Source organism: Marmota marmota, unplaced genomic scaffold (assembly GCF_001458135.2).
Source record: "Marmota marmota marmota unplaced genomic scaffold, marMar, whole genome shotgun sequence".
In the NCBI taxonomy this organism is placed as follows: Eukaryota; Metazoa; Chordata; class Mammalia; order Rodentia; family Sciuridae; genus Marmota; species Marmota marmota.
The window spans coordinates 15128156-15141456 of record NW_026000185.1 but is presented as its reverse complement, the minus strand read 5'-3'; the positions used below and the strand labels follow the sequence as shown (position 1 = coordinate 15141456).

Sequence of the window (13301 nt, the reverse complement as noted above, 5' to 3'; positions counted from 1 at the left end):
CATCATCATCATCATCATCATCATCATCATCACCATCACCACCTTTCAAAAAACCTCAGTAAAACAATAATTGTGGATCCTAGATTGCTATAACTAGGATGAAAGGACCATCCTAATCTGTTAATCTGTCTACTGATTATCCAGAGACATATCTGTATGCATATGTGTATGTATTTGCACATATTCTTGTACTATCAAATCAGTTCAGGAGAGGGGTGTATGCATATTTTTGACATACATTGCAAAGATATGCCCAACCTATTTGAACCTGAAAGTATTAGCTTTTGTTTTTTGGTACTGGGGCTTGAACCCAGGGGTGTTTTTACCACTGAGCCCTTTTTTTTTTTTTTTTTGCATTTGTTAAAATTTAATACTGTAAACACAGAAATATGTAACACAACACGGATGGAGACGTAGGGTGGGGGGTTCTATTAGAAAAAGGCTCTCAAAACCAACGTGTGGCCAAGTGGGGTGTGTGTGTGTGTATGTGTGTGTGTGTACCCGTGTGTGTGCACTTGTGTGTGCGTGTGTGTGTCAGGGAGCAGCTGCATTTGTACCAGAGAGATCCCCAAGGTGAAGTCCATGCAGAGCACGGTACTTATTGGAGGACATTCCCTGTCCTCCCAGTCTGTGTACTGGGATTCAACCAAGCACAGACTGAAAGTATTTGAAAATAAAATATGGTGCCACTGAGCCCTTTTTATTGTTTATCTTGAGACAAAGTCTCACTAAGTCACTTAGGACCTTGTTAAATTGCTGAGGCCGGCCTCAAACTTGTGATCCTCCTGCCTCAGCTTCCTGATTTTCTGGGGATTACAGGCGTGCACCACCATGCTCAGCTTTAAAAATAGTCTCTCTTAACCATTAAACATCAAAAGAAACGGGTGAGGTTTCATGGGTTCATCCAAAGGGACTATAAGACTGTAAGACTCATTTGGTCCAACCTTTAAATTTGAGAAAAGGGAAAACTGGGGCTACAGGTGGGAAGAGATCTGCCCAAGCTCCTGGGAGATTGGTGTTTGAACAGTTACTTTCAGGATGGGGAACAATCTAACTCTTGAGCACTGGGTTGTGGAAGGACAATTGAGAAACATACTTACTCAGAAAGCTTTGATTCAAAACGGTGGATGGTGTGAGTGCAGAAGCGCACTTTTTGGGTGACATTGCAGCTCTCTTCCCTGAAAAATTAAAGCCTGATGAAGGGTCTCTCAGGACTGGGGTTGGGGCATATCATGCAGCTCTCAGGAGTGAGGGGAATGGCTTCAGACTTACAGCATGGCTGTGCCCTGACTGATCAGGTCAGCCAGGGTGAGTTTCTCAAACTTTAAACTGTGAGTTGAAAGCCAGTCTTCAGATTCTTCCAAAACTGAAGACTGATCCTTGCTTTCCTGCAGCTTCTGCAAGACAGAAGCCAGAATCAGACAGAAGACTGTGTGTGAGATGGGGACAAGGATGCCTTGGTTTTCTTCACTTGGATACCCCAGGGGTGCCAGATCCCCCGCTAAGGCATTCTGCAAATTCTCCGTGCTATAGAAACAAATGGATTGGTGGCCAGTACTCTGGGCCAGTGGCTCTGGACACCCAACCCATTCCCCATCCCGTGCCTCGGCCATTCTAGGGTAACACCACAGCCTGCCTTGTAAATGACTATGCCCCCACACAGTGGCCAGACAACACGATCGTAGAACTCTGAGCCACAACCTCTGCAGCAATTCGCCCCAAGTAGTCAGGATTTAGTCACTGATTGTTAACTTCCCCAATTTGGGGATGGGGGGAATACCAGGAATTGAACCTATCGGTGCTTAACCACTGAGCCACATCCCCCAGACTTTGAAAAAAATATTTTATTTAGAAGAGACAGGGTCTCGCTGAGTTGCTTAGGACCTTGCTAAGTTGCTGAGGCTGGCTTTGAACTCGTGATCCTCCTGCCTCAGCCTCCCGAGCCTCTGGGATTACAGGCATGCACCACTGCACCCAGCAACTTCCCTATATTTTTGTTCCCACTTCCAACTCAGGACCAACCAGAGAAAAGTCAAATGTCCCCAAACCAGTCAGAGAAGATGCCTGCTTCTAATGAGCTCATCTCCAGCCACCTCACACAATACCCTCAGACTTGCAGCCGAAGTCTCCCCTTTTTCATGACAAATTTCCCACTTTCCCCGCCTGCCTTTGAGTCTCTGCAAAACACAAGCGATTTGGGGGGTCTTCTTTTTATTTCCACACTTGGATTCTCTGTACCTTTTCAGGTGAGCGAGATCTGCCGCCCGTCATTCTAAAAGGTCCTTTAAACATTTAAAGGACTTTTAGAATGTGAAAAGTGGGGTGATTCTGTCCAGCTGTGGATGTTTTAGAAGAGTTTCCTAGGCATTGAAGGATTGAAGCCATGACAGAGACGGCGCTCCCCTGCTGGGACCTAGTGACCTTTGTGTCACTTACATTACTGCTAAGCTCAAAATGTACATGGTGCACTTGGTGGTGGAGCTGAAATCTGTCATGACAAGAATTTGACATGGGCTGTGCTTTCTGGGAGCCAGAAGGTAGCGAATCCTGGTGTGGGGCTGAGTGGGCCTGGTCTGCTCACCTCTTCTGGAGCCTGGCATTTCTGCCTTCCCTTTCCAGTGGGTATTTCTGAGCCATTACCTTGAACTGGGCCCTGTCCCTGGTGCTAGGGCTGTGTGGACAAGGAAAGAAGTGCTACATCCTAGCATGGAGAGGTGGGCAGTAAACTGGGAAGGCATCAACATGCATTACAGTCTCAGAGAGGAGCCATGCCATTAAGAGAACAGAGCGGGGGAAGTTGATGGAAAATGACTGGGTGGAGATGGGGAGGCCGATTAGTCGCCTGAGCTGGAAATTCACCTTCCAGGTGGAGGCCTGGGGGTGGGTAGGGCTTGAAGACCAGAAAGGCAGCCACGTGTTAGAGTGCAGAGAATATAGGGTAGTGGGACCTAAGAAGAGGCTGGACGGACCCCTCTCCCCACAGCCTGGATCAGGTGGGGACTCTGAAGGAGCTTCCAGGACACTACTGCAGTTTCTGTGGCACAGAGGTCCTAAGTGTTGCCAGAGCCGGCCACGATTCAGCTGGGGGGTGAGACCCCAGCTCGGCCCCATGTGTGACACCCTTTCCTCCAGTGGTACCTAAGGACTGTGGGGTGAGTCTGAGCACTCTTTACAACCCGGCTGGGACCCCAGGCCAGATTCAAAGATGTTTGAACCCTAAGTGGGTTCTCCTGGATCTTGTGTGTGCCAGGGCTCTCCTGGGAGTGGGCGGGGTGTGGAGGAGGAGATGGATACTACCTGGTGGCTGGATGAGCTACTGTGCCCAGGTAGAGGCATTCTACATTTCCTAGCTTCGTGACGGGGCACTGCCTCCCTTTCTCCATCTGTATAATGGGCATTGTGAAGCTATGGTTATAGAATATAACCTTGAGTGTCCCTGCACAAACAATTCTCCACCATGATCCTTATTTTCCCCTGAGGTTTGGTCATAAATGTACTCCCCCAAAAGCAAAAACAATGAAAATAAAACACTGCTACTATCTTCCCTCTAGATAGCATCCATGCCTTCGTTCTGTGCCTGAGACCTGCTCTGTCCTCTGTTCCAAAAGGAAATTAGCACGTATGAAGGAAGCATGAAAAACACGCTCAATAATCATAGCAAAACCTAAGCAGCACTTACTGTTAAGTATTTTCCATACATTAACCTATTTACCTCTACAAAGTAGGTTCATCATCATCATAACCCCATTTTACTGACAAGGAAACTGAAGCACAGAGCACTTAAGTAATTTGCCCAAGGCCACACAGCGAGTAATGGTGGAGCTGGGATTCAATCCCAGGCTTATGAAGCTCAAGTCATGCTTGTAACCATAACACTACGCCAGTGCTGAACTGCTTATCTCCTGAAAGAATGAGAGAAAGGACTGAGAACTTGCTCCTTATGTGATTCCATGCTAATCAACATCCTGCCCTTGAAAGGCACCCATTAATAGCAGGGTCCCTGTCCTTTACTTCAGGAAATGCTGCTCTGTCTCCTGCGAACACTAGATGTCACTCTTCTCATCTTTAAGGGCTGGCTGGGACCTCTGAGCTTGGGAGCATTTCATCTTCCATCTTCCTTGCGTTTGAAATCATCTTTCATGTTGGAGGACGTGGATTTTAAGTTACTAATATTTGGAGATCTACTCTTAACCACATTTTAGATTTGGACTGCTCGTTACATATGAAAGTAGATGCTTTACATGGAGCGGTGTTGGGCAATTCTTTCCCTCTTTCCTACAACTCTCTATCAGAGAGGAAAAGGAGACTCTGAATATGGCTGATAAATTAAGAGTGGTCCTTTGTACACCTGGGAAGTCACCTCACATTTTGATATGAAGTTAGTTGGAATAAAGAGCATGCCATCAACATTTGAAATCATTGAAATATTTCTTCAGCATTTCAAGACGCTGTTGACCTTTCCTCATTTCCTTTTAATTAAACTTGCATTCCCATAAATGCCAAAACTTGAGAAAAGAAAATAGGACTGTTCTTCTGGTTGTTTAATTACCAGCATTAGAATGGTATGGTTTTAAACGGATTACCATTCAAAGGTACCATATTTAAATTCTAGATATTCTAGTAGGTTAGCTGATGGTTGTGGGATAGCCTTGCACCTGACAACCAGCCATGGTGGCTCTTTCCATTGTAGAATGAATGTTCTAGACAGTCCCACCCCCTCTGGAAAGCAGCTTGCTAATACATGGAGAGTCAGCCTAATACCAAAGTCTGTCTATTCTAGAGCTTAATTCTGTCACGACTCTCTTGCTTTACCAGCACTTTCTGAAACAGAATTTTCTATCTAAATTTTAGGGAATCCTAAAATTAAAAAAAAAAAGTCTTAGGAAGGGGAACTTTAGAATAAAATACTTTATGGACTTTGACAACATGATCAGAATCTTGACAGACTCCTGAATATTTAATGGTGTGGCCAAAAAGACTATAAAATTCCTACGAACAACAAAGATTTTCTTCATTCATTTCTAAAGGCAGGGGATTAGAGATGAATGCTTAATTAACCTTTTTCTTTTTTTTTTTTTTTTAGTCTGGGGATCCTATGTGAAGAAAGAAATACCCAGAGTTGATGGTGTTCTCTGTGCCCTAGCTGTGACATGTCACCACTCACTAAAAGTGCCTTGGTTTTTACCAGTAAGTCCTGGGTCTGGTTAACGTGGGTGACCAGTAATCCATTGTCTGGATTCTGGCTGGGTCCATTCATATTCTTCTGGGTCAATTGCTTCCTTGGATCTCTATCAGTGTTTTTCTTCATGCTACAAAACATAAAGTGATTAGAGATCAATGTCCTGGACATCGACTCTACACAACCAGTGCCTCCCTCTTTTCTTTCCTCTAGTTCCAAAAGGATTCCAAGAACATTGCTATTTCTGTGCAGGAACTGAGAGGGTGCCTATAGAGTCCTGATCAGTTATGGACTTCAAGTTCATGAGACATTACATCATACCGTTTTGGTGGTTAGATAATGAAAGCCCCCAGGTAGATAGTTGTAAAATGTTGCAATAACCATTATCTGGTCTCACTTCAAGGCAGACATTCCCCTCTCGATTCCCATGGGAAAAAAAACATTGCTGTTGCTGTTTTTATTTGCAAAACCAGAGAATCCTGCTTAGGAATGATTTTCCAGAAATCTATTATCTTGACCATGGAAGACATGACTATTTTGGGTCCCATTATAAAAATAACCTACTCTTATTTTCCTAAGGAGGAAAAGAACACAAGAGGATAAACACAGCATGTAGACAATATTTTTGCGGGGTTTGCTCAGCTCAGCTATTCTTTAGTTACCAATACACTAAATACATATTGAACGTCTAGTAGGTTTAAGGCACTGTGCTTTGTGCTAAGGATTCAAAGGTGAACAGGGTGACAAGGGTTTCTCCACCTTGGCCTTCTGATGTTCGGGGGTGGAACATTCGGTTGTGTGTGTACATTGCAGAATGTTTGGCAGTGTCCCCGGCTGCTCCCTGTTAGATGCCACCAGCACCTTCCTCCTCCTTGAGATAAAAGCATCTCTGGACATTGCCAAGTATCCCCTGATGATGGGGGCGGGGAGGAGAGGTGCAAAACTGACCCCGGTTCAGAACCAGTGAGATAGGTATTGTCCTTGACCTTGTGGGGTTTATATTCTAAAATTGGTCTGAAAAATCAAAATTACACACCGTGGCACACACTGTGAAGGAAACAGGAGGCTGTCATAGAAAGGCATCAGGAAAGGAGCTCTTCTGCAAGGTGAAGTGGTGGGGGCAGGTGTCTTTTGAGCTCAGATCTTTTTGAAGGGTGAAAAGGAGAGTCCATGGGAAGGATGGGAAGGCAGAGTGAACAGCCTGTTTCCAAACCCTGAGGTGAGGAAGAGCTTGGCCAATCCAAGGAACTCACAGATGAGTTTGGCCAGATGGTAGGAATTTCAAGATGAGGAGAGTAGAATAGAAAGAATATTGAGATGAGGATGAGCTCTGAGCTCACCCTTGAGTGAGATCCTTCTGCTTTGGAAGGTACCGCTTATTGGAGGTGTATATCCAAGATGGATTCTCACTGGGAATTTGTTATTAGGAGCAGGAAGAGGCTCTCCAGGGGAAGGTGGAGGGGATGGTCATTTCTGCTTTCGTTTCTGTGGGGCCATGGTCTCTGGCTTCTTCCCTTCCTGCCTGCTCCTTCTCAGGCTCCTTCCCAGACTTCTCCTCTACCTGCTTTCCTGGAGACTAAGGAGGGTGCATGGCTCTCATGTCTCGTCTTACCAGGCTTCCACTGCCACCTATCCATGACGACTGCCATTTGTACATCAAGAGCTCAGATGTCCCTCCCTGACTCTAGAGCTATGTATTCACTGACACTGGATATTTCCACTTGAAGCATTTCAAACCCAGTGTGTTCAACACTGAACTCATGATATTCCCTACAACACTCTCCTCTTTCCATTGTTTTCTACAGAAAAGAACCACCATCTACTTAGCATCTACTTACAGGAGTCAAAAATCTAGGAATTGTTCTTGACACTCACTCCTGATGCCATTCCATCATCTCATCCTGTTAGTTTTAAGACTCTCTCAACTTTCATCATTTATCTGTCTCCATGGACATTTCTCCAGTCCAGGCACTGTCACCTCTGTCATAGACACTGCAGTAGACCCTGGCTTGTCCCTCTAGGTCCCCTCAGCCCTCCCATCCAATCTGTTCTCTTTACCAACTGGAGTATCTTTTAAAAACATGAATCCAGATTTGTGCTGTCATCTTCTCCCTGTTGCTCAAAACGCATCAAAGACTTCCCTTTTTCCCTAGGAGGAAGACTAAGATCCTTGAAATGGAATTTGAGGCCCCACAGGTTTGACTGCTGCTCATCAACCTCTCTAGACTTCCTACTTTCCCACGCACCCTCCCTTCTGTGTTCCACAAGGGCCCTGGAATGCTTCATAGTTCCTCTCACCCCAGGATCTTTGCATGTGCTGCCGTCTTTGCTTTGGAACATTCTCCTCCCATCCCTGTACTCTCCTCATCCTTATGTTTCAGCTCATACATGTTTCCTTTGGGAAAAGGCTCTAACATTCCATTCAAGTTCAGGTTACTTTGTTTTATATATTTTCCCAGGACTGTGTTCCTTTCTTTTAAATAGCTTGTCTTAATTTGGAATGATAAATACATTAGCATGATTTTTAAAGAAATGGCATGTCTCTCCCATGATGCTATTGTTTACCTGAGAGCAGGGACTGACAAACAATAAGTATTTTGAGGACGTGAGGATAAGGAAAGGAGGTTAAAAAACTGCCTCGACTCTTGAATTTCTAACTATTCATCCCAGGCATTTGGTAAGAATAGACTCATTTTTTGCTCTTGGTCTCTGTGAACCTGTTTCTTATAACTCTACTTTTTGGCTTAAGCTAGCTTATTTCAGTTTCTGTTACTTGCAACCAAACAAATCCTGGCTATGCCGCAACCTGTGAGACACTATGAAGTTGCAGCTCAAACATTAGTATATTCTCTTAGGAAATTGCTCCATGAAAGAGCTTAGCAATGGTTCAGTAACTGGCTTTTCACTTCTTTTATTTGGAAGATGCTTTATTATCTGGGAAGCACCAGGGTCATGTGGCAGTGTCTTAAATTAAAAACCCAAACTGGTTTGACTTCAGCGAGCTTTTCTGGAAATCCTATGGCAGGGACTGTTGAAACAGAAATGCCTGATGAACAGGGGCCCCTTCATAGGGTCTCAGTTCCTTATTTGCGGGGTGGTGGTGGTGATTAATGCTTTTTAAAATGCATTTGAGGCCTGTGAATGATTCTGGGGGCTCTTGCATGGGCCAGTGGAGGAGACCAAGCAATGTGGGGCCTGGGAAGAGCTCTGGACCTTGGGTTTTCTCATCTGCAGAGTGGAAGAGGGATGAAGTAACCGAGGGCCTACTTCAACTTCACTGTCAAGAGGATCGAATGAAATCAAGTTTGAGAAAGTGCTTTTCAAAATACAAAGTACTATAGAAATGCAGAATGCCACTAAATATCTGCCGCCTTGAAGCACTTCAGCATGAGACTCCTAAGCACTTATTCCTTTCATGAATATTTCAAGTGCCTTCAGGGACCCAGAGAGAGCTGGTACTGGGGAGTAGGATGAACTGTCACAGCCTTACCCTCAGGCCTCTGTACAGAGTCAAACAGGACCCTCCACCCATTTTAGTGTTTTCCATAGCAGACTTCACCATCTGACCTTCTGTATGCCAATGGTCTACTCCTTCTGTCCCAACCTGAGCACACTAGACGTGAGCTCCCTGCGGGCAGTGACTTAGAAATGTCCACTGCTAGAATACTTTTACAGTGCCTAAAACATAGTAGCTTCTTAAAAAACAAAAAGGCACTTATTGAACAAATGCTTTAAGGGCAGGCCCAGAATTTGGGCAAAGGTGGGCCATATTGCCCAGGGAGAGTGGCTAGAAGAGAAGGGAAAGTACAAACTGGTCCATGGCTGTTGGCATTTTGGTCAAAGGGATGGAGGAAGTGCTGATTTGGGGATAAAAGAAAACCTTCAGCTAACTTTCTGATTTATTAACAGCCGATTCTCCTAAATATTCATCCAGGATAAAGCCATCCCCAGGGTTTGTGCTTTTAACTGCAGAATTGTCTCATGTCTTGTCCCCAGCCAATCATGTTGCCAGAATGATTTTTTCCTAATATGCAGAGTTCCTGCTATCACTACCTGTTTAGAACTCTGCCATGGCTCTAAGTCAAACAAGTCAGACCTTCTTCCCGAGAACCCCTATTTCCACATCTTACTATTTCATACCTACCTGTGCTCAAGCTGTTCTCAAAATGCCCCTTTCCTCTTTCATCTGGCAATAAACTCAGTAAGTTCCTTCGGACTCCTATTTGCTATCCCAAACTCCGTAGCAGAAACCCTGTGGAAGTCTTGTTTGCTATTCTATTTCATATCAAGTTGTCATGGTGTCTCCCCAACCAGCTTCTCTATTGCATACCCTCGGCACCTAGAACCAGGCTTGGCAGGCAGGGAGCAGGGACTTAAGATCCCAGGCTCCCTAAAGCTTTCTTGCTCAGTCAAGGAATTAGCATCTGGGCCTCTCCTGCCCTCTTTCTTCCAAACCCTGTCCACCCTTGGGACACTCACCTGCCTTTATTTGCATTTCCTTTTATTTCTCCATCTGTGGGAGAAGGGTTTCTGGCACTCCAGGGCTCTGCTTCTCCTGCTTCCGATTTCTAGTTGCTCCAAGCTCCTCTAAGCAACTCCATAGGGGAGCCTGCCCTGCAGGAAGTGTTAGCTGGTCTCCAAGGCAACCGACCAAGCCACTGCAGCTTGGGGCAGGGCAAGGGGAAAACTCTGGCCCCAGGGAAGAGTTATCACCTCTTTGTTGTTAAGAACCTCTCCCAGGCAATCTACTTTCACCCTCACTAGATCCTAGAAGCAGGATTTGGATCTCTTTTCTATTTTTAGAACCTCTGGGTCAGCAGAGGACTATGGTTTAGACCTGCTGTTTTCTTGTGGTAGAAATGGAAGATACCAGAGAGCCTGTAATGAGCATGAAAATGGAGATCTTCTCCTTAGACTCCCTAGGTCTCCCTGGGAGAAGACTGACAGTCTCCACCCCCACCATGCCCAGTCCTGCCCAAGCCTGGCTAATATGGCAGCATGCTCAGTGACCTCTTAGCATCACAAGACAATTATCTTCTACAGTGGTTCCTAGACCTGGGTGCCCATCCGAATCACCTGGGCTGTTTGCTAAGCAAGCATGTACATTCTCACGCAGGCGATTGATTAGAACTGTGGCCATTGTGGGAGCATGAACCTTTAACAATGGTCTCAAGTGATTATGATGTAACCAGGTCCTGGCCCATCACTGGGGGCCTCTCTAACCCCTTCTTTTATAGAGTTCAAGAGAAATGAAGTAATGAATCCAATGTCAACCAGCTTGTAAGTGGCTAAGGTATCTGCACTTAGTTTTTCTTATCCAGGTAATTTCTCAAAATCAGTCTTCAGTTTCTGAACCTTTAATAAGAAGTTAGAACATGTGCAGTCTGTGGTAGTTATCATGTTACAGTTGTCCTTTAGATGTTGAGCCCAGCAGCGTCTCCTACAGGCCAGGTCAGGAACAACCACACTCCTCAAAGTAGAAACTTGATCCAGCATCTTACTTGGGCAGTCATGGGCTGGGAGCACCATGTGTAAAGCCAGGGTATTTAGCATTTAGCAACACCACCAAGAGCGAGATCAGAAAGAAGGGACTCACAGGCCACAATAACCCATGGCTACTCTGTGAATAGGAGGTGAGGATCTTGGTGCCCACCTTGATGGAAATCCTGGGTGGAAGAGGTGGGCTAATTTTGAGACACAACTTTGTGAGACATGGCAGGTCATCTAATACTCTCATTTCCCTGGGTCCCTGGATACATGGGTTTTTAATGTTTTACAAGCCGTAAAACTCAGTACTGAAAACTCTTGTTATTGCTTTCTTCTACTCGAGCTTACATGACACACATTCTGAATGTTCTTGTGCAAAATGGATAAAGCAGAGTAAGATTTTCAGGTTGACCAGCCAAGAAGAAAGCTGTGTGTGGGTACCATTTTTCTCAGCTCCCCTCAAAATGTAGACTGATTGGCCCCATGTAAGGCATCAGAGCATAACAGGAATTTCTCCTATTTGAGGCTCTTGGGACCTGATCAGGGTCAACTCATATTCCATGTGAGAGCTGGTAACATTTCCCTAGGCATATGGAGAGACCTTTTTTATTGTGTGTGTGTGTGTGTGGTTACTAATTTGTGTTTTCCTTTATTTCAAGCCTTCATTTCAAACTAGGGAGCAGGTGCTTTTTGTTGAGTGGAGAAGCAGCATGAAGTCAACAGCTCTGTCTTTTGTAAAAGCCTCAGCTCACTAAAAGATTCAAGGGACATGCTGAGGCAGGGAAGGTAAGTGATGTGTTAAATGTCAAGTGGCAGTGTATCAAAATCCTTTCAATTAAAAGACAGAAACCTGCATCAAAGTGGCTTCAGGAAAAAAAAAAAAAGAATTTATTTGTTTAAATAATAGAAAAGCCAGGGATAGTTCTGGATTCAGGCCTGACTTGACCCAAAGGCTAAAATAATGTTAACAGAACACCCATCTCCATTCCTCAGCTTCCTTTCTTCTGTGATTGATTGATTCCTAGGTAGGCTTTTCAGGTGTGGCTGGCAAACTTTGGACCCAAGCAGTGCCAAGCTTCTCCCCAACTGAGCAACCCTAAAGAAAGAACATTTCTTTCCAGTTCCAGCGAGTTCCAGGCTTGGCTTCTTGGTTATATGCTACACTCATTCCTGAGGGAATCACTGTGCCCTGATTGCCCAGGCCAGCTTCTGTGTCCAGCTTTGGGGCCAGAAAGTGAAATCAGCCCACAAAGCCACATAGCCTGAGGTAGGAAAGGAGCAACTTTCCAAAAGAAAGAGGATGTGGGTACTAAGCTAACATGCCTCTGAAGGAAGCCAAGGGGAGGGAGATTCTCCTAGATGAACAGAGATCTGAAAATGAGAAGGAGTGGAGGCCTCTCAGTGCTGGGTAGCAAGGCCTTGGTGAGCCACAACCTAAGAGGACCCATGAGTACTCAGTGCACTCAAAACCATAGGCACAGGAGGTCCCCAGCTCACCAGTGTATCATGCCCCAAGTATGGGACATCTGAGGCCTTGGCAGTAATGTGTGGACAAATGACTGGGGGGGGGGCGGGTTCTTCCTAATGTTTGAGCCATGGACCTCTGCAAAACTTAGGGTACCCTAATAAATTCCCTACCCAGAGCACAGAGGGGATCTATTGATTTTTAAGTGCTATGGAGGGGTGTGTGGAGTAGCCTGTCTGGGGAAATTTCCATGGGTGCTTAGATCCAAGAGCTCCACAGAACCCAACAGATGACATCACTAGTTTTACCAGTGAAGTACATCGACACTATAAAATGCCATTAAACAATGATTGTAAAGAGAAAGCTTGACAATGAGATAGGAATGATGGAAGAGTAAATACAAACAAGTTGGTTTTTCCTACTTTTTTTTTTTCCTTACAGCAAAGTAGATAATATTCCAAAGTTGTTTCTAAATAGGGACTACCTTTTATGGTTCTTTGCATCTCACATCCAGAAGCAGCAAGCCATAGATTTAGCTGCTCGTGTTTGAGCCAAAGAATCATGCAACTGGGACAAGCTATTTTTATTTCCTTTAGACTAGACAAACTGGCCATGTGCGACAGCAGAAGGAGCCCTAGATCTGAAGTCAGGGAACCTAGGCTTGAAACTCAGATTGACCAATGACTAGTTAGTTACAGAACCTTGGGTAAGTAGTTCACCTTTTGATCCCTAGTTTTCTGGTCTATAAAATACCACCTCTGATGACACAGGAAGAGGATTAATTAAGATGACATGGAAGAGCAAATGACACGTGAATTTAATGTTCTTTCTGTAAACTTACTGAATGCTACTATTACCTAACCACAGCACTTTCGAAAATATGAATTATCTTAATAGAGTGGTTGCTATGCTTCAGTTCGATTATCAGGTTATTTTGATATTTGGGAAGTTTTTGTAATTAAGACCTAAGCTCACCAAAGCATTATTTATATTAACAAAAACCTGGAAACAACCTAAATTTATGTAAAATGGAATATTATGTAGACTGGAGAAGCAGTGGTAGATACATATATGATATTGCTTTTGTTAAACTGAAGGGAGAGTAAAGTATCTGTTCGAATGCTCAATAAACTAGTATTAATGGTTCTCTGGAAGGTGGATTGTGGGTGT

At 44.6% G+C, this 13301-nt stretch overlaps 1 protein-coding gene across 7 annotated transcripts in view; it reads right to left on the bottom strand.

Annotated features, from left to right (window-relative positions):
* The window catches only part of Vwa3a (von Willebrand factor A domain containing 3A), a 58374-nt gene that overhangs the window by 38517 nt on the left and 6556 nt on the right, over window positions 1-13301 (bottom strand). The window contains exons 1-4 of one of the 7 annotated variants that reach the window (XR_007342674.1): window positions 9659-10297; window positions 5186-5309; window positions 1273-1397; window positions 1101-1178 (exon numbers count right to left, since the gene is read on the bottom strand). Coding sequence is in view for 6 of the 7 variants with exons in the window: in XM_048789632.1 (XP_048645589.1) it covers window positions 1101-1178; window positions 1273-1397; window positions 5186-5308 (326 nt within the window). In the remaining variant the exon portion in view is untranslated. Of the gene's footprint in view, window positions 1-1100; window positions 1194-1272; window positions 1398-5185; window positions 5310-9658; window positions 10300-13301 lie in introns of those variants that run through there. The other 6 variants (XM_048789632.1, XM_048789634.1, XM_048789633.1 and 3 more) reach the window with 6 other exon arrangements.